Here is a 20,585-nt window from a genome sequence, read left to right on the forward strand (position 1 = left end):
GCTGCAAGGCTATAAAATACATCGACGTTTTTTCGATCTGAGGCAACAAAATATCGATGTATCCTGTATAAAAGTCGATATTTTTGATGCAGCGAATGAGTTAAAAATATACAAGAAAATGGAATAATTGGAACTTCGATAAATGTGGTGATGTGCAATAATGTCAATGACATTAATATTCACTTTTCAATTGTGTATTAATGTCAGGGGCATTAATTCGATTGGCATTAATGCAAGTCATCATAAATGTTTAAGTATTTACTCACAGTGAAATGTATTTATAGTTACACATCCCAGCTATACAAATAAATTCATAAAACATAAATAATATTTCAGATGCTTTATGATCTTAAAACTTTATCTAATGTCTGGTTTTCATTATGTCGAAATAACTGACATCAAAAACTGCTTTAACTAACAGCTGTTCACTTGGTGTCAAATACATCATAAAAACTGACCAAATGTAGATATCGCAGTGCATGTCAAAAGCTGTCGTCAAATTTTTTGTGGCAGGTGATTGACATTCCATTTTCCAACACTGATGTCAAATGTGAATTGAAATTTTTGGCATGAGACAAAATTACCGGCCGTTTAGCAATGGACAAACCGAAAATGTGGCTGGATAGAACTCTTCATGCCCTATTATCTATTTTGTTAATTGTTTACTTAAAGATCTCGCTTTAAAAAGTAAAATCATACGTTGTCATTAAATGTAAGACTTTTTTAACAAACATACATACGTATGATTGCATATGTATATAACGTGAAGCATGCAATTTGTTTTTTTTTTTAAGCAAGAAAAATAAATGAAATCATGTTATACGCCCCAAAAATTAGTTTCAATATGCTACATTTACCAAATGTTTTGATTTTTTTTTAGATATTTTTTTGAAAAAAAAAATTATTTGTATTTATTTTTGGTTGTGAAGCAAAAAAGTGCGATATGGATAGTTAATCATATAAATATAAGTTCATCTGAATCTCTTTTTCGATTTGAGTTGTCATTCTTACAAACAAACTTTTAAATTTTCAGAAAATTCGAAAAAATTTGAACTAAATCGAATTTGCACCACCAAATTTCGAATCGAATAATCGAATGGTTGGGCAATGTTCGAAATTCGGAAAAAATAGAATTTCAACCCCCACTACCCACACCTGCACCGCACTTAAGATAAAGTAATAAAAAAACAATTAACACTATGAAAATGAAAAAAAGAACAAACACTGAATTCTCGACGCCAGTTACTTGGTTTATAAATACTTCTGGAACACAATTAGCTATTGAAAACAATTATATTTGTAAAAATTTACTGGCTAAACAGAATGTAGTACCAAAGCCACAAGCTATTTCGCTAGCTGCATCAGAAATAATACACCATAACCACAGCTACATATTGTGAGCAGTTTAGAGCATTTAGAATATTTTAACTTTTGACAGCTCTTGCTACATACCACAGCCTCATCATTCTGGTTAGGCAGTTACGTTTATGTAGTTTTCCGAGTAGTCAGTTGCTGTCGAATATAATCGAGCTACAGAGTTTTGACATTTGTGAATATTAAATACAGATAAATAAAAATAAAAATAAAAAAATGCTATACAATTTGCTACATTGTTTTAATTTCTTTTCGAATATATTATTTCCATGAACATTTGGCAATACAATGTTTATCCGATCGATCGCTATCGATTCAGATAAAAAAATAAATAGTAAAACATTGCCTTCTTAAGGATGGTTTTCACTATGCCAAATTCAGTGGCATTTGTCTTCAAATAAGTGAAAACACATTGTCAAATGGAACTAAGAAACTGTTTATCGATTAATTTAGAACAGAATAGGTGTTCAGTCGTGTATTGTGCTACTGAAGGTGTTCTTACACGATATGTATTTGCATGTGTACATGCCACTTTTTACATATGGAAATGCCAACATATCGTGTAAAGGCAATTTAGATTTGTTTCTGTACAAAGCAGATGCACGTACATACGAAAAAGAAATGTTTCTATTTTCATCTGACACACAGATAGAATCATCTGAGTTTGGTTTATTTTTTCAAAGAGCGTATTTCTAAATAGTTAAATAAAGACTGTGAATTTGGCAAACATACGCAATTACATATGTATTGAAAAAGTCACATTTGCAGATGCAAATACATATCGTGTAAGAACACCTTAAACGGTCTATCTGTCCGTTGTTGACCCATAAAATGATCGACATAGGTATAGGAAAAGGAGATAAAGTGACAAAATATGTTGTCAAAATATGACATAGTGAATTCGTTATAATTTACTTGTACTTTTCCGATATTCCTGTCAAGGCCCCTTCACACGATTGGCACACCTGTACAGATTCGTACGGTTTTTACTGCCGCCCCTTGGTACAAAATAAAACTTGGAATGAAACTTTAACTTTTAGCAATTACAAGAATGTCACGATTTTGGAAAAATTCCAAATCATGTGACATGGCTTTAGCTAATCAATAAAAAATTATCAATGCTTTCAATATTCGATTTCTATATATATATTTAGTAGTTATGTTTCTTAATAATATAAATTTAATTTTTTCATATACAACTTCTATTACTTAATTAAAATACTTAATTAATTATGAATTCTGACTAGCACTATACAATAATTTGTCTCATTGTTGTGCTAAAATGAAGTCTTCAAACAAACAAACAAAATATCTCGTAAACTAGAGCTAACCTAGAGAAACGAGTAAACCCATTACCATTCCCACGGCAGCCGGTTCTACGTACCGGAATGACTCGGGTTTTACCCGACCAAGGGCTGTTGTTTCGGCGATCTAACCCCGTTTAGGACAGCCCCTGTGAAAGTAGCACACTTCCTGGGCCTCCCCCTAGCTGAAATTGACGACAACGTTGATGGATGAACCGCCCCGAACGGGGCTTAGTAGCCGCTACAACAACAACAACAACAACAGTAAACCCATTACATTCAGAGTATTTGAATTAAGTAGGTTTATTCGCTGGGTGCCCCGTTTGATGGATTTTCAAACTAGCACCAGTGTTATTATAGCGTACGTATCTTTTAATTTATATTTATTTTTAATTTTTTTTTTGTTTTAAAATTTACATCTTTAGTTTTAGTATCGTAATTCTAAATATGCACAATGCATTTCACACGTTTGAAGCATTTCCTCAACAGATTTACTATTCACCACCAACGAGTTATGAACGTTGTGAGAAAATGTTTAGAAAGTTGTGAACGAAATTTAGAAATGCGATTTTGAATGGCTTATTGTAAATAATAGTGTGGATTTTTTGGAATTTGGTGTGTCAAACATAGAAGTATGTACATACTGCAAAAAATGTATGTTAATATATACATTACATATATACATACGTGGGAATCTATCTTTCTGCTGATCACTACCATCAAGTAGCTTCTGAATTTCGTGTAAGATGTTTTATATGTACATACATGCATATGTATGTAATTAGCTGTAAGTTATTTGTTTGCTTTGGTTTATGCTTAAATAGTTGCTTTGGCCTTTTTCCTACCACAAACGCTTAATTACTAAAAGACTTTCGCGTAAATTCGTTGACAAATTTTTGATTTATGAAGAGCATACCTTCATATATGTGCCACAAACTATTGAAACAGTTTTTTTTTCTAAGGTAGAGCATCTTTTTTAGTAAGTAATTATATACATACATTTGCATTTTTTTCCAAATTTGTCCCAACTGCATATATGTATTTGTAAATATATACACGTGTATTTCATAAAAATTATTTACCACATTTTGTAGCACATATATGTGAGTATGCACTTGCATATGCATACGTACAAGTGTTTTGAAAACTACATATATTCTGCTTATGCTCATAGAATAGCAGAATAAGTACGTATGTATTTTCAATTGATGTGCATACACTACCCCATACGAAGAAGTCAGTTGTAAAACGCGCGCCGGTATTTACATATTTTGCTAATTTTTGCGCGCCAATTTTGGAGTTGCCGCGCAACCCAAAACAAAAACAAACTAAAAAGATGTATGACAATTGAAAAAATAACTTTACGATATTATTTCTTTTCCCATTTTTGACAACGCAAACCCCTAATTCGTACCCAAAAAAAACACAAAAACAATCGACGCAATCAACAAATATTTCGAAAATGCTACGAAATCCGACGATAATAATTGGAAAACACATCAACGCCAATATCAATCACGACGCTGCTAATACAAATATTCAAAAATAATAATCAAAATTTTATATTAATAAAAAAATATATTATTATGAAAAATAAAATAAACAGAAACAAGAATCCTTCCTGAGTCCGCTAATCGACCAGTTCGCCAAGGAAGGCAAAGACAAGAAAGTCGTTTTTGAAGCTCGTTTCAGTAAACCAAATTGTAAGCCCAAATGGATGTTGCGCAAGGATGTAAGTATACATACATATGTATATATTATTTATTTTTGTCCATATCGCCTTTTTGCCCAAGCATTAACTCCAAATTTTCCTTTTGCTAGAAGAAACAAAGTAGCATGTTTCTCAGAACATGCTAATACTATTGAGAAAAAAAACTTTACAGTTGCTTTTTTACAGCAATTTGCAAGAAAAAAGTGCTTCAAGTTTTGCTGCAGGGTCATATATGAAGGCCGAACTTGTTTAGTTCACAATATCAGAAATTAAAAATTTTGAGTTTACCTCGTTTTGAAGAACGTGAGCTATAGATACACATATAATCAAATATCTAACTGAATAATCATATAATCGTAGAGAAGAACTTACATTTTCAGTTTGGAATCTTACTAGCGTGCAAGTTGATTGACATACGATAACGTAGGCATAATTCTAAGTACGACCCTTATTTATTATTGAATTTCACTGCTCCATTATTTCTTCTTCTTCATTTCTTGGTAGTAAGATATATACTGTGGAGGGAAAAATCAATTTTTCGATCAGGGCTAGCCAGAGGTATGAACAGGCGTAACGGGAGGGCACAATTTTTGAATATAAAATAAATAAAGAAATACTTAACAAATAACCACCATTAATTTCACAGAGGTCTTTTTGGGACCTTTTAATGTCGTCTACCAAAGTTTTAAAAATACTTTACGAAAAATAGGTAGATATATACAACGGTCTTTGGGACCAAAAATTAATTTTCTTACATTAAGATGCAAGACAATAGCTTTATTTACATACAAACAATTCTCAAAGCTGACAAGAAAGAACAAAAAATATACATTTTTTTCCGTGCGGAAAATTCGTAAACTTTTAGCGGCTCTACCTCTCAAACTACTAATGGCCCCGTCAGAATGGGTACTTTGCGTACGTTCCGCTCTAGAATGAAACTGACAATTGAGTAGACTGTGACTGCCATCCCTAAATTGGCGCGTCAAGCGTCAAGCAACTGTCAAAAATCCCCTTGTCCATACAATTTGTACGAAGCATCCCACAATAACGCGGCGCTAACGCCGAGCAAATGGAATTTTCATTTTTGACAGGGCGTTAGGTGTTGAAGTTGGATGTAGAAGATGGAAAGAAAGAGAAACGACAAGAAAGTGAAAGAGGAATCGAGAATAAAAACGAAAGGAAATGAGAAAACGTCAAAAATTACGCCGCATTGATTTGGGGATAGCGTGCGCTGACACTCGTTGATAATGGAAAACGCAACGCTTAGCGCTCCAATTTCGGGACGACAGTAAGTGTTTGCATGTAGAGCGCCAGATCGGCAATCCTTGCGTCGACGGAACAAATGAACGTTGGCCGATTCTCTGCTTTTGACGCAAGTAAATCCGGCAATGCTGACAGTTGACCTTGCGTTTACACAAGGCAAGCAAATTTTGAATATGTATTATTTGTAACATTTTTTTTAGTAAAGTAGACGTCCAGACAATAATCTTTCTTAGAAAAATCAACAGTGACAGTGAAGAAGACAATGAGAGAAATGTGAATATATTAGTAAAGAGGTATGAGTATATTGCTATTGTCTCCGCGAAATTTAATTAAAGTTAGCTGATTTTTGTTTACAAACGCAACACCTTCATTGTGGTTTCGCTCTACTTTCCGTACGCCACTTCCTTAGCATACTTTTCCAGTATTGACAAGTATCCATTCTGACAGCGCTATAATCCCTGTTTAATAAAATTCTTTATGAGATATGTATTACTTTAACGAACGCTTTTATGAAATTTTTGAGTTTCGCACAGTTTTTGCAGCAGGGGCCCCGTAGTGCGTCGTTAAAAGCGTTTTTATTTTATTTTAAATATATCCTTACTCAGTTCTCAGATACTCGTACACCCCCTAGCGAAATTTCAAACAAAATCTTAAAAAAACACGAGAAATATTGTCATCATTCTAATAGCCCTGAGAGTTAATTTAAATAGTAAGCAACGCGCGTACTCTGATTTGGTTTTTGCAAAACTAATTTTGAATTGAGTAGTCCGCGATACTACTTTTCCTCTCTCAATAAATGATTGACTAACATAAAGACATACACTGGATGAATAATGTTTCATTTTGAATATTTACAACGGTTTTCAACTAAACTTTTTTTGTCATTTTTTATAAAAATAAAGTGCATGCTTTAACCATAACCATTAGTTATATACCATAAGTTGTATAAGTTTCCACAATAAGTTTTTCATTAAAACCGGCCTCGAGCTCAATAAAAATTGTTGAATATAATTGTTATAAGGCCATACAAATAACAAAAACATATATATTTGGTTTTGGTTAAATCACGAACCATATTTTTATAAGAGAATAAAAAATTGGCTTCAAAAACATTGTAAATAATAAAAACAAAACACCATATATCCAGTTTTGACCACCAGTGTAATACTTAAAATGAAAAAAGAAATAAAGTTCCGTACGTCATGCGGATTGCGATAGGCGGGGGAGGGAAACCGTCCAGTCCATGGTTAAATGTTATGCTAACTACCTGACCGAATTCAAGCAATTACTGGAGCCAAAGGAACCTATCTTGAAATCGTCATAATTTATAGTATCTAACGTTCATAACAAGTCCTTGCGCTGCCTTCGGTTTTCTAGTCCGCTCTTGGAGTTTATGGCAACGAACTAGCATTTCAGTCCTCCCTCTTACATGCATACATACAAGCATCTGTGCAGGTTCGAACGCAGATAACATGCAACACAGACGATTTTTTAAGTCACTGAAGCACTAGGCTAGTTAGTGTTACACTATTGCCATTTTAGCTCAAAATTGGAAGACGCACAATGGTCGGAGAGGCCATATTTAACGCCAAAAAGAAATATTTGAAAACTGGAATAAATTAACTGGAATAAAAGACATGTCCAACGAACTCAAAACTGATTAGTATTTTCAATAATCCGTTGAAACCGCTTAGCAGTAGTTCCACATAATATAAAGTGCATTAAAACATTAAGGGTTAATGTAATTTGTTCTACATTGAGCTTCATATAATTTATAAAATATATCTTAGCCTACCTGAAGTTAATTTAAAAAAATTCAAAATAGCGAATCCAAGAGTTTAAAAAATCACTGAATAGCCCATTCAACTCTGTGGATTTGACGTAAAATTCGAAAAACAGATTTTCTTAATTTTAGAGAAATTAGCGGTTGATTTGACAGCTTTCAACTGTCAAACTATATATTTCATGGTATATTCGGATTTAGCATTACAAAAACAGCACGATCCTGTAGGTTTATTGTAATCGTAACAGCCCGTCTAATTTTTCGCATAAAACATGGCTTCCCCGACTACTGTGGGGCGATTGCATTTTAATTATTTGTTTTCAAATTTTATGATTTATGACCTAAACATATTAATGCTTACTAAAATTTACTATTCCACAAAAAGGAACTTTTCACTGGCAGCAAATGCAAGTTCAAAAAATGAAAATGACACTTACCAGTTGATTATCATGAATCCCAAAGTGGAGGATAGCGGCAAGTATACCATCGAAATAGGTGGTGTTTCCAGCACAGCGCTTTTGACCGTCGAAGAAGCAGATCCCAGCTATACATTTACCAAGCCGCTGAAGAAGAAGATAGAAGGATTTACGAAGCATGAAACGACGTTGGAATGCGCAGTTAGCAGCAGCATGGCCAATGTCACCTGGTTCAAGGATAATAAAAAAATCGAGTCTGATAATCCTCGTTATCTCATTTCGAAAGATATCAATGGCAATCTTAAGCTCATAATTAAGGAGTCCGTGCTTGAGGACACAGGCCAATATCGGTGCCAACTAGATAAACAGCCAGATAAGACTGAGTCGGCAGTAAAAATTGTCGAATACCCATACAAATTTATAAAAGTACTGAAATCCCTACAATGCATCGAAAAAGACAACATTACACTTTCTTGTGAGCTTGACGATGCTACCGGCGAGGTGCAATGGTGGCGGGGTGATGAAGAAATCAAAGGAGATAAACGCATGCAAATCGTCAAAGATGGCCGCAAGCGTAAGCTGATAATTAAAGACTGTAAAGTCAGTGATGCCGGCCTATTCAAATGTACTACGAATGCTGACAAAACCGAAGCGGAAATCATTATCAACTGTAAGTAGAAAAATAACATTTACATACATACATACCAGAGTTGTAAAAATGCATTAATTTTGTAATGCATAGCATTTTAATGTTAATGTAAAAAATTAATGCAATAATTTTTGAAATTTAATGTAAATGAAAATTGCAATGCCTTAATTCCGAAGAAATAATGCTAATGATTTATTTTTGATCATTTTTGAATGAATGCTATTGCAATAATTTATTGCAGTATAACAAACATTAAAAACCCATTAACTAATTTTATTTTGAAGTAAAAATTCTTTGTTGACGTTGAGGGTAGAATTTTGGGGTCAAAAAAGATAGTGACGGGAGTTAAGGCTGGTTTTCTCTTTTTCAAATTCAGTGGCATTTGTAAAACACATTGTCAAATGGAATTAAAAAAACGGTTAAGTGATTGATTTAGATCAGAATAGGTCGTGTACATGTGCTGCTAAATTGGTAATCTTTTCGTTTCTGGCCCATAATATAATCGTCATAATTTTTATGTTACATATAGATCAAAATCGGTTTAATAAAAAACTCAAGGACACCGATGCTGTGGAGCGCGAAAAACTGGTGCTCGACGTCGAATTGCAGGATCAAACGGCACCTTGTGAATGGAAAATAAATGGTAACCCTATTGAACCCAACGAACGCATTGAAATCAAAAATCTTGGTGGTGGCAAGCACCAGTTGATTTTCAATAACCTGGAGCTCACCGATGAAGGTGAAATTACGTGTGAATCTGGAAAATTGTCGTCTACGTGCAAGCTTACGGTACGAAAGGGCGAAAGCCGACCAAATATTGACTGTCCAGATGAGTTCGCTGGTCCAATAAGTGCGCCTGTTATACTAGAAGTGCCATACAAAGGTAATTTCGAACTGCTTTCACTTCCAAATACCAAATGTTTATCTATATACATACATATATAAATACTTGTGCTGCTAACGCATTCTATAACATGTGCTATATGTACATGTTTTCTAGACATTTAGGCGGCAGTTGAATTGTTTCAACCCTTTTGCAGTTACTTTATTTTTACTTTTTATTTCTTTGTTTTTGTTACTTTAGTCAACGGTACACGACAAACTCCCGTAGAAGCTAAGCTAATCAAGGATGGAAAGCCTTTGCCTGTAAAGGAAGTCGAAGTAGGTGTTACTGAAGACAAAATCACGTTTAAAGTTAAGAAACCGGCCCGAGAAATGTCTGGAGCTTACGAAATTAAACTATCCAATGGTCAAGGTGAAGATGTGAAGAAGGTAAATGTTATCTTCCAAGACGTGCCACAGCCACCACAAAATGTCGATGTTGTGGAAGTTTTCCAAACATCATGCAAGGTAACTTTTGAGAAACCAGGCGACGATGGTGGTTCACCTATCATCAAGTATATAGTCGAACGCCAAGACTTGAGCAAGAAGCAAAGCTGGGAGGTTGTCGCTGAGGTTACGCCACTACCGCAACTCTTTAAGAAAATTGAGGACCTTACGCCAAAGAAGCAGTACAGATTCCGTATACGTGCTGTGAATAAAATTGGTCCATCCGAGCCTGCTGCTTTCAAGAACATCGTGTTAGCCAAAGATCCATGGGATGAACCCGGAAAGCCGAAGAATGTCGATCTTGCCGATTGGGATAGAGATCATGCTGATCTGAAATGGGATGCCCCAGACAGTGATGGTGGCGACCCGATATCTGCTTACATAATTGAATATAAGGAGAAATTCTCCAACGATTGGGTAGCAGGCAAAGAGGTTCCCGGCGATGCGCGTGCGGGTACAGTTGATGGACTAAAAGAGGGGCAACAGTATGAATTCCGAGTCCGTGCTGTTAACAAGGCTGGTCCAGGTGAACCCAGTGACAAAACGAAGGCTATAATTGCTAAATGCCGCTTCGTCAAGCCGTTCATTGTTGGCGACGGTCTTAAGAATATAACGGTCAAAAAGGGCCAAACTGTGCGTTATGACATAAAATACGACGGTGAACCAGAACCGACAGCTAAATGGTGCAAAGGCACACAAGATTTGGTTTTCGACAACCAACGTATTTTCCTCGATCAAATGGAACGAAACTCATGTATAACTATTAAAAAGGCAATTAGAAAGGACACTAGTATCTACAAAATTGTTCTGTCCAACAGTTCTGGTACTATTGAGTCTGAAGCTCAGTTAACTGTATTGGATAGACCGCTTGCTCCAGGTGGCCCAATGGAGCCCGAAGAGGTACGCGCTGATCACATCAAAATGAAGTGGAAACGTCCACCAGATGACGGTGGCTGTGAAATAACTGGTTATGCATTGGAGAGAATGGATGAGGAGACAGGTCGTTGGGTACCGGCCGGAGAAGTCGGGCCAGACGAAACATGCTTCAACTTCAAAGGCCTTACACCAAACAAAAAGTATCAATTCCGTGTCAAGGCCATCAACAAAGAGGGCGAATCGGAACCACTGGAGACCACAGAGCCGATTCTTGCCAAGAATCCATACGATCCTCCAAGCCCACCCGGAAAACCTGAAATTGCTGATTACGACAATAAGAGCGTTTCGCTTAAATGGAAGCGTCCGCCATCCGATGGTGGTCGGCCCATAATAAATTACATCGTTGAAGTTAAAGACAAGTTTTCGCCAACCTGGAGCGAAATAGCCAAAACCGAAGGCCCTACGCCTGAGTGTTACGTTGATGGACTGAAGGAAAAAATGGTCTACCAGTTCAGGGTACGTGCTGTTAATAAAGCTGGCCCATCGGAACCATCCGAGCCTACTGACAATCATTTGTGCAAATACAAGAATCGTAAGTTATTTGATTTGTACACAGAAATATATAAAGATATCGACTAAAAAGCTTAGCTTACAATATTGTTCCAACCATTTTTTAGCTGAGATATGTCAAGAGTTTTCGCTTCACACATCGGTATAAACATAAGTACATATGTACATAGGTAAAGATAAGTAATACTAGCAATCATGTTTTGCACAATATCAAATATTGAGGGTCAATCAACTGGAAGAAATGGTTTTGCTAAAATTTTAAATCATGACAAAAGGCTAACTGTAAAATTGTAATGAAATCGATTTGGAATGTTCTGTATTTGAAATAACATTTCTAAATGACTCTTCTATTCACATTAATATTAATATTTCATCGAATTGGCAGCCTTTATGAATTTTGCAGATTGGAAAAGACACTTCCCATTTATAAATGGGGAAAATAAGTAATTTTCTATCAGTTTATGTTTGCTTTCTATTCGTTTTATGTAACATTTATTTTCATCACCTCCGTCCATAACCCCATCTGTTCAATTTTCAGTCCCCATCACACGCCGTTCATGCAACTCATTGTTAATTGTAGTCTCTTTATCCATTCTGAACTTCGAGTCCAACCTAAATCGTTTCAAATTAACTTTTTTGTTTTGATGTTTATATACCATTATAATGCGTACTAATGCTCTAGTCTATGTAATATAACTCAGTTTTTCGGTCTCACTGATCGATTTTGCCAAAACATCATACTGATCGGCATCTCTGTATTTTGAACTTTAAATGCCCTATGATTGAGAAAAAGGATCAGTTCGGTGTTAGGCGCTGTTTTCGCAAAATTACGTCCAGATATTGTTCTAATTTCATAACTTCTTATTTCCCACTATCTAACGCCTTTCCATGATTCCACACAAAAAAAATCACAGTGAAACCACAAATCGACCGTTCAACGTTTAAGCGGGTCACTATCAAGACTGGCCGTACCCACAAATGGTCAGTGGATGTCATTGGTGAACCAGTTCCAACATTACATTGGAGCTGGCGCGATGATATAGCACTTACCACTGGCGATCGTATAAAAATTGAAAATGTCGACTATCATACCGACTTTATCATTTCAAATGTGGTGCGAAAAGATAGCGGTATGTATACACTAAAAGCAGAAAATCGCAATGGCATTGATCGCGAAACCGTCGAGTTGGTTGTACTCGGTAAGCCTACTTCGCCTAAGGGGCCGTTAACGGTGAGCGATGTAACAGCGAACGGCTGCAAGTTGCAGTGGAAAAAGCCTGAAGATGATGGTGGGGTTCCAATTAAAGAATACGTTGTGGAAAAAATGGACACTGCCACCGGAAAGTGGGTGCGAGTTGGACGCTCCCCAGGTGAAAAGGAGCCACCCAGCTTTGATGTGACTGGCTTAAATCCGGGATCTGAATACATGTTCCGTGTATGCGCGGTAAATGACGAAGGCGAGTCCGAGCCTCTGACTACATTAGTTGGCGTAGTTGCTAAAGATCCCTACGATGAGCCGAACAAGCCAGGTACTCCGGAAGTTACCGACTTCGACAATCAGAGCATTTCCATTAAGTGGACTGCGCCTAACAATGATGGTGGTGCGCCCATTGAAAAGTATATTATTGAGAGGAAAGACAAGAACAAACCTGATTGGGAGAAAGCACTTGAGGTACCTGGCGGTCAGCTAGACGCCTGCATAGGTGGACTGCAGGAATACGGGGAATATCAATTCCGTGTTGTTGCTGTGAATAAAGCTGGACTTTCGCCCCCATCTGATCCTAGCAAGGTTCAAGTCGCCAAGTACAAAAAGCGTAAGTACCTTATGTCACACAAAGAGTATTGCCAAGTTTTGGCAAATCATCTAATTCGGTCTATATGTCCCAGAGCAGATGGGTAACGCTGGTGTTTCAATGTTAATATTTTAGTGCAAAATTTATAAGCCATCTACCAGTCCGTAGTCCGCATCATCTAAATTAGAAAAAATGTGTAAGAGTGGTCGCCGGTCGGCAACAGGGTCGCGTGATTTTTAATTAGTGAAATCCCAAATCAAAAAATAAATAGATTTATTAATTGCAAGTTGTATCAAATCATAATAATATGAATAAAATTTATTTGTAATTTGATTTGTCAACCAGATCAATTTGATTCGTGATTTTCTAAATTAAACCCTTTTTTATGTGATTTTCGGGAAAATAAATTTTATTTTTTATTTGTTCGACGAATCAAATCACAAATATATTTTTTTATTTGTCAGACGAATCAAACCACAAATAAAATTTATTTTTGGGTTGGACTATGAATCAAATCACAAATCAAATAGATTTCTTAATTAATAGCGGATTAAAAATCAAAACTTATTTTAAATCACGCAACCCTGCTCGGCAGACATTTATAAGCCTCCGAGTTTACAGCCCGCTTCACTTCAATAGGCACAGATATTTTCCTCAATATCCAAGCTTATATCTGGACTTGTGGGCATCAGAGAAGTTTCATCTCATTTTGAAGAATGATTAATTTCGAAGGGAAGTGATGAAAATGAAGAAAGCACCCTGACCACTTTGGATTTCATTCCAATTTCTATCAAACTACCCGAAAATTATGCTTATCATTTTAATTCACTCGAATAGGGACAGTAGCTTTAACAGAAGGAAAAGACTAGATGGAACCAACAAAATCATACCATTCATTTTAATTCTACTATATAACACTTTCAGTATTGGATGCTATATCCTTAATTCCAATGTATGCAAAAAAATCCCTATCCGGAAGACAATTCTAAGGCGCTTTGAAAATTCAAGGACATCTCGCTGCTTACCACTTTATTCGCCGGAAACCTTGCAAAAAATCCAATTCCAAATATTTTCCGTTAAGTTTAGGTCCTGTAAATATGCCTTTATATTATGCCTCTGCTTCGTTATCCTCGTTTTTACTGCTCCTGTAGTGCGAATCGGTGTATAATTTGCTAGCATTTCTTCCATACATTGGAATTAAGGATGTTGTATCCAATACTAAAAATGTTATATAGTAGAATTAAAACAAATAGTATGCTTTTGTTGGTTCCATCTAGTCCTTTCCCTCTGTTAAAGTCACTGTCCCCATTGAAGTGATTCAAAATAATAAGCTTAATTTTCGGGTAGTTTGATAAAATGTGGAATAAAATCGAAAGTAGTCAGCATGTTTTCCTCATCTTTACCATTTTTTTTCTTCGAAATTAATCATTATTCATAATGAGATCATAAAGAAACTTTTCTGATTTCCACAAGTCCAGATATAAGCTTGGATCTTGAGGAAAATATGTGTACCTGTTGAAGTGAAGCGGGCTGTACACTCGGAGGCTTACAGTGGTCCGCGAGCAGGTTTTCATGATGTAAAATACTTTTTGATTATAAATACGCTATTAATTAAGAAATCTATTTGATTTGTTATGTGATTCATAGTCCAAATTAAAAATAAATTTTATTTGTGATAAGATGCCATAAAAACGCGTCTGATAAAATCCATTTGCCGTCGGTAGGTGGCGTAAGACTATAGGTCCCTCCATTTGTTTAAAAACATAAAGACGGACACTAGCCAAAATTGAAGGCTCCAAAATATTACATTATTATTAAACCGTGCGACAGTAAATTTTACACACACAAAAAATTAATATATTCGCGAAACTATGGGAAAAATATAATAAAACTGCGTCTTTAGTTTTTCTCTCTAACGTCACGATTTTTTTCAAAAGACTTTGCAATTTCAAAGATATGATTAATTCAAAAAATTATTCAAATAATTCAGTGCAATGAAGGAAAACAAAGTGGGTATAAAGAATGTTTTGGTGCATAAGGACGAATGTGAATGGAAAAAGTCCTTTTAAAACTTTGTCCTTGAATATCATTGAAAATTTGCAACATTTAAAAAAAAAATATGTTTTACGGACTCGAATTCCGTCCATACAGTCGACAGTCGGGTCTACGTAACCAGAACGACCCACATTTATATTTGGCCAAGGACTGTCACTCCGGCAACACTCCTCAAAAACTCTTGGGGAACTTGTATGCTGCTACAACAGCAGCACTCTTGCGCCCCAAAAAATTCAATCTTTTTCAATTATACAGAATTTTCTCTTTCATACGCATATTGTTATTTACATTACACTGATTTAATTTAAATCAATGATATCTTTAAAATTTCAAAGTCTTTAAAAAAACCCTGAAAAGATTGAAAAACTAAAAACGCAGTTTTACTATATTTGGCCGATAGTTTCGTGAGTATTTATATTGATAGTTTCGCGTGTTTTGAAATTTTTTGTTTTTGTCGCACGGTGTTATTATTATGCATAAGTACACTCAAGAACTATAAAATACGTACATGTGTTTTCTGTACTTTATCACCAGTTAAACCAAGAATCGATCGTACAAATCTTAAACCATTACTTATACGTGCTGGGAAACCTATCAAATATGATATCAACGTACGCGGCGAGCCACCACCGACTATTACATGGTACCAAAATGACAAGGAATTAAAGCCAGAAGAGTTACCTTCGAATTATGAAATTAAAAATATTCCCCATAACACTAAAATTTCGATAATCGACACCGAACGCAAACACACCGGCACCTACAAAATACGAGCAGTTAATGAACACGGTGAGGATGAAGCTGATGTTGAGGTCAACATTTTGGGTCCACCAGCCAAGCCTAAGGGGCCACTCGAAGTTAAAGACATAACAAAAGATAGCTGCAAACTGAAGTGGAAGAAGCCGGAAGATGATGGTGGCAAGCCAATCACAGCTTATCAAGTAGAAAAGTTCGATAAGAAGCAAGGCCGTTGGGTACCAGTTGGGCGCACCTCTGGCAATGATACTGAAATCGATGTCAAAGGCCTACAAGAGGGCCATGAATATCAATTTCGGGTCAAAGCCATCAATGAGGAGGGCGAATCAGAACCACTTGAAACTGATGGTAGCATTGTTGCTAAAGATCCATATACCGTTGCCGGAAAACCGGGTCTGCCAAAGATTGAAGATTATAACGAGCATATGGTCAAATTGAAATGGGATCCTCCCAGTGATAATGGAGGTGCGCCAATTGTCGGTTATGTAATTGAAAAGAAAGACAAATATTCCCCAGTATGGGATGAGGTGTTAACAACAGATGTAAGTATAAATTTAATACGAGTAGCATATATCCAAAAAAATATAAAGTTTAATTTCCCAATGAAATAAATCAAAAAATAAAATAAATAAATTGCAAATACTTTATAGACACCTAACCCAGAAGCAACTGTAGAGGGTCTGATCGAAGGAAACGTTTATCAGTTCCGTGTTCGCGCTCTTAATAAAGCCGGCCCTAGTGAGCCTAGTACAGCGACGGAACCTCATATAGCCAAACCGAGAAATTGTAAGGAAAATGCAATCCGCTTTATGTGCGCCAAACCATTCGCCACTAAACTGCTTCTAGCCCATTAAATTATTAACCATTTTTCTTATTTAAAAATTGAGTTTCTTTTAGGTAGCTTTTTTTTAATGAAAATGAATGTATATACACACATTTTATGTATTGTATATTTCTATGCATATTTGCTAAGCAAAGCTTTTTCGTTGGGATCTGTTATGTCATACATTTGAAAGTACACATATTTCCTAGTTGCTAATGAACGTTTCACAATTCCTAGTAAAACCACATATAAATCGCGATAAGCTGAAGTCTGTAAAACTAAGGGCAGGCCAAACTGTTAAATTCGATGTCGACGTAAAGGGTGAACCCGCGCCAGCTTTAACATGGACATTCAAAGAGAGAGAACTCTCTAGCGATAACCAAGTGCGCTTGGAAAATGAGGACTACAACACGAAATTGACCATCCTAGATACAACGCGCGCGCAAACCGGCATTTACAAGCTGAAAGCAGAAAACACAAATGGCGTGGATGAAGCCGAGGTCGAAGTGATAGTACTGGATAAGCCATCCAAACCGGAAGGACCACTGGAACCATTTGACGTGCACAAGGAGGGCTGCAAATTGAAATGGAATAAGCCGAAAGACGACGGAGGTGTACCTATTACCGGTTACGTCATTGAAAAAATGGACACTGCGGTTGGACGTTGGGTACCAGCTGGTTCCGTGGATTCTGAAAAAAACTGAGCATGAGATTAAAGGACTTGAACCAAATCATCGTTATCAATTCCGCGTTCGGGCGGTCAACGAGGAAGGTGAATCAGAACCTCTTGAGACTGAATCAGCAATAGTAGCCAAAAATCCGTTTGACATATCTGCACCTCCTGGTTTGCCAGAATTAGAAGACTGGGATGAACACCACGTCAAACTTAAATGGGAACCACCAATTCGTGATGGAGGCGCACCAATTACCGGCTATATTATTGAAATGATGGATAAAGATTCTGGAGAGTTTGTCAAAGCGGCTGAAGTCGAGGGACCTATCTGCAAGGGCACAGTAAAGAAATTGGAAGAAGGGCAACAATATAAATTCCGCGTACGCGCTGTGAATAAAGCGGGTCCTTCGGAACCATCTGAACAGACGAACTGGCATACAGCCAAACCACGTTTCTGTAAGTCATATGTACTTCTGCACTACAATTGTAATTACCACTATTTCTGTTTTCAGTGAAACCACATATCGACCGCACGAACTTAAAGCCCGTTGTTGTCAAAGTTGGTCTGTCTATAAGCTTAGACATTAATGTCAAAGGTGAGCCAGCTCCCAAAGTTGAGTGGTTCTTTAAAGATCAGCCGCTAGTGTCGGATGAGGAAAGCATAAAAATTGATAACATAGACTATAACACCAAGTTCTTTGTGATGCGCGCCAAACGTCCGCAAAGCGGCAAATATGTTATCAAGGCAACCAACGAAGTTGGTGAAGATGTTGCAGATTTAGACGTTACTGTTTTGGGAAAACCGGGCAAACCAAAGGGCCCACTCCAAGTTAATGATATAACAAAGCATGGCTGCAAATTGAAATGGCAAAAGCCAGAAGATGATGGCGGAGCTCCCATCGACTATTATGAAATCGAAAAAACTGGATCCTCATACCGGTCAATGGTTACCATGTGGAAAGAGCACTGAGCCGGAAGCAAAAATAATTGGCTTGCAGGAGGGGAAACCTTATAAATTCCGCGTCAAGGCGATAAACAAGGAGGGTGAGTCAGAGCCTTTGGAAACTGAGAAGGCAATTATCGCCAAGAATCCATTTGATGAACCTGACAAGCCCGGACGTCCAGAACCTACCAACTGGGATAAAGACTTTATCGATGTAGCTTGGGATCCACCAAAGAACGATGGTGGTGCGCCCATTCAGAAGTATATCATTCAAATGCGCGACAAATCTGGACGAGCATGGGTCGATGCCGGTACCGTGCCGGGCGATCATACCAAAGGCACTGTTACAAACGTTGAAGAAGGTCATGAGTATGAATTTCGTATAGTGGCCGTAAACAAAGCGGGTCCAAGTGAGCCTAGCGACGTGTCTAAATCCGTTGTTGCCAAGCCACGCTTCCTTAAACCACATATAGACCGTAAAAACTTACAAAATAAGGTCTTGCGGAGTGGACAAATGTTGCATATGGAAGCTGCAGTAAAAGCTGAACCGCCAGCAAAGATTACCTGGACTTACAATGGAGAAGTTCTTAAAACAACTGATCGTATTAAAATTGAGAATGAAGAATATAAGACTACATTTATTATGCCCAAAGTAAAGCGATCAGATAAGGGAGTCTACATTATTACAGCCAAAAACGATTCCGGCACTGATACTGTCGAAGTGGAATTGGAAGTTCTGTGTAAACCAAGCAACCCTAAAGGCCCGCTTGCCGTCTCCGATGTTACTGCTGAATCTGTACACTTAAAGTGGGACAAACCAGATGATGATGGTGGTGAGCCTATAGAACACTATGTAGTTGAAAGAATGGATACGGAAACTGGACGTTGGGTTCCAGTATGTACCACTAAAACCCCAGAAGCGGACGTTACTGGATTGGTTGAAGGGAAACAATACTTGTTTCGTGTTAAAGCAGTTAACTCAGAAGGTGATTCTGAGCCTTTGGTGACGGAGACACCCACTACAGCTAAAAATCCTTATGATGCTGCTAATGCTCCAGGTAAACCACAAATCACTGATTGGTCCGCCAGCCATGCCGACTTGAGCTGGCGTCCACCAGAAGATGATGGTGGCGCACCTATAACCGGATATGTGATAGAAAAGAAAGATAATACCACCGGAAAATGGCAGAAGATTTTAGAAACGAATACACCTGATTGCAAAGCTCGTGTAAAAGACCTTATTGAAGGCACCAAATACCAATTTCGAGTAAAGGCAGTTAATAAGGCCGGTCAAAGTAAGCCTTCAGAACCATCCGATCAAATGACTGCGAAAGACCGCTTTGCTGCTCCGAAAATTGATAGAACAAATATTAAAGACATTACAATTAAGGCAGGACAGCACGTTCGTCTTGATATTAAAGTGTCTGGTGAGCCACCGCCAACTAAGACTTGGTTTCACAACAAAGCTCGCATCGAGGACCAATCTGAGGATGTTAATATCGACTTGGAATCATATCGTACTAAGTTTTCAATTCCATTCGCTAAACGCAAAAATACTGGAAGGTATACAATTAAAGCTGAGAATGATTCAGGCCATGATGAGGCAACATTCGAGATCAATATTTTGGATAAACCAGACAAGCCCGAAGGACCCTTGCGTGTGTCGGATGTGCACAAAGAGGGCTGCAAATTAAAATGGAACCCACCTTTAGATGATGGCGGCCTTCCAGTTGAGTATTATGTCGTGGAAAAAAATGGACTTGGAAACTGGCCGTTGGATGCCTGCAACGCGCGTTAAGGAACCTTTCGCTGAGCTAAATAACTTAGAGCCAGGTCACGAATACAAATTTAGAGTCTTAGCAGTAAATACAGAGGGCGAATCAGAGCCATTAAATGGAGATCACTCAGTCGTAGCTAAAAATCCATTCGACGAACCTGGTAAGCCAGGCACACCGGAAGCTGTTGACTGGGACAAGGACCATGTGGATTTGGTATGGAAACCGCCACTAAACGATGGTGGTGCACCAATCACGGGCTATGTTATTGAAAAACGTGAAAAGGGTTCTGATCGTTGGATTAAGGCAGCAGAAGTTCCCGCCGGTCCAAGTGTTGGTGAATGTAAGGGTACTGTGCCAAACTTGGATGAAAATTGCGAATATGAGTTCCGCGTGAAGGCGTTAAACCAAGCTGGACCAGGCGAGCCCTCAGACACAAGCAAGACTGTTATCACGAAACCAAGAAAATGTACGTATTATAGTAACTCTTAA

General features: G+C 37.3%; 1 protein-coding gene and 1 long non-coding RNA gene across 2 annotated transcripts in view; one reads left to right on the plus strand and one right to left on the minus strand.

Annotated features, from left to right (window-relative positions):
* The window catches only part of LOC118745770, a 115,365-nt gene extending 107,420 nt beyond the window's left edge, over positions 1 to 7,945 (minus strand). The window contains exon 1 of the long non-coding RNA XR_004993705.1: positions 7,873 to 7,945. This is a non-coding gene — a long non-coding RNA (uncharacterized LOC118745770). The remainder of the gene's footprint in view (positions 1 to 7,872) is intronic.
* The window catches only part of LOC118745768 (twitchin), a 286,196-nt gene that overhangs the window by 200,930 nt on the left and 64,681 nt on the right, over positions 1 to 20,585 (plus strand). Inside the window, 13 exon segments of the mRNA XM_036479424.1 lie at positions 4,285 to 4,410; positions 7,821 to 7,856; positions 7,858 to 8,521; positions 9,030 to 9,383; positions 9,585 to 11,297; positions 12,190 to 13,089; positions 15,658 to 16,421; positions 16,530 to 16,665; positions 16,940 to 17,397; positions 17,399 to 17,831; positions 17,888 to 18,294; positions 18,296 to 20,068; positions 20,070 to 20,562. Of these exon segments, the coding sequence (XP_036335317.1) occupies positions 4,285 to 4,410; positions 7,821 to 7,856; positions 7,858 to 8,521; positions 9,030 to 9,383; positions 9,585 to 11,297; positions 12,190 to 13,089; positions 15,658 to 16,421; positions 16,530 to 16,665; positions 16,940 to 17,397; positions 17,399 to 17,831; positions 17,888 to 18,294; positions 18,296 to 20,068; positions 20,070 to 20,562 (8,257 nt within the window).

The sequence above is a fragment of the Rhagoletis pomonella genome, unplaced genomic scaffold (assembly GCF_013731165.1).
Source record: "Rhagoletis pomonella isolate Grant_MI unplaced genomic scaffold, Rhpom_1.0 Rhpom_scaffold_00009, whole genome shotgun sequence".
In the NCBI taxonomy this organism is placed as follows: Eukaryota; Metazoa; Arthropoda; class Insecta; order Diptera; family Tephritidae; genus Rhagoletis; species Rhagoletis pomonella.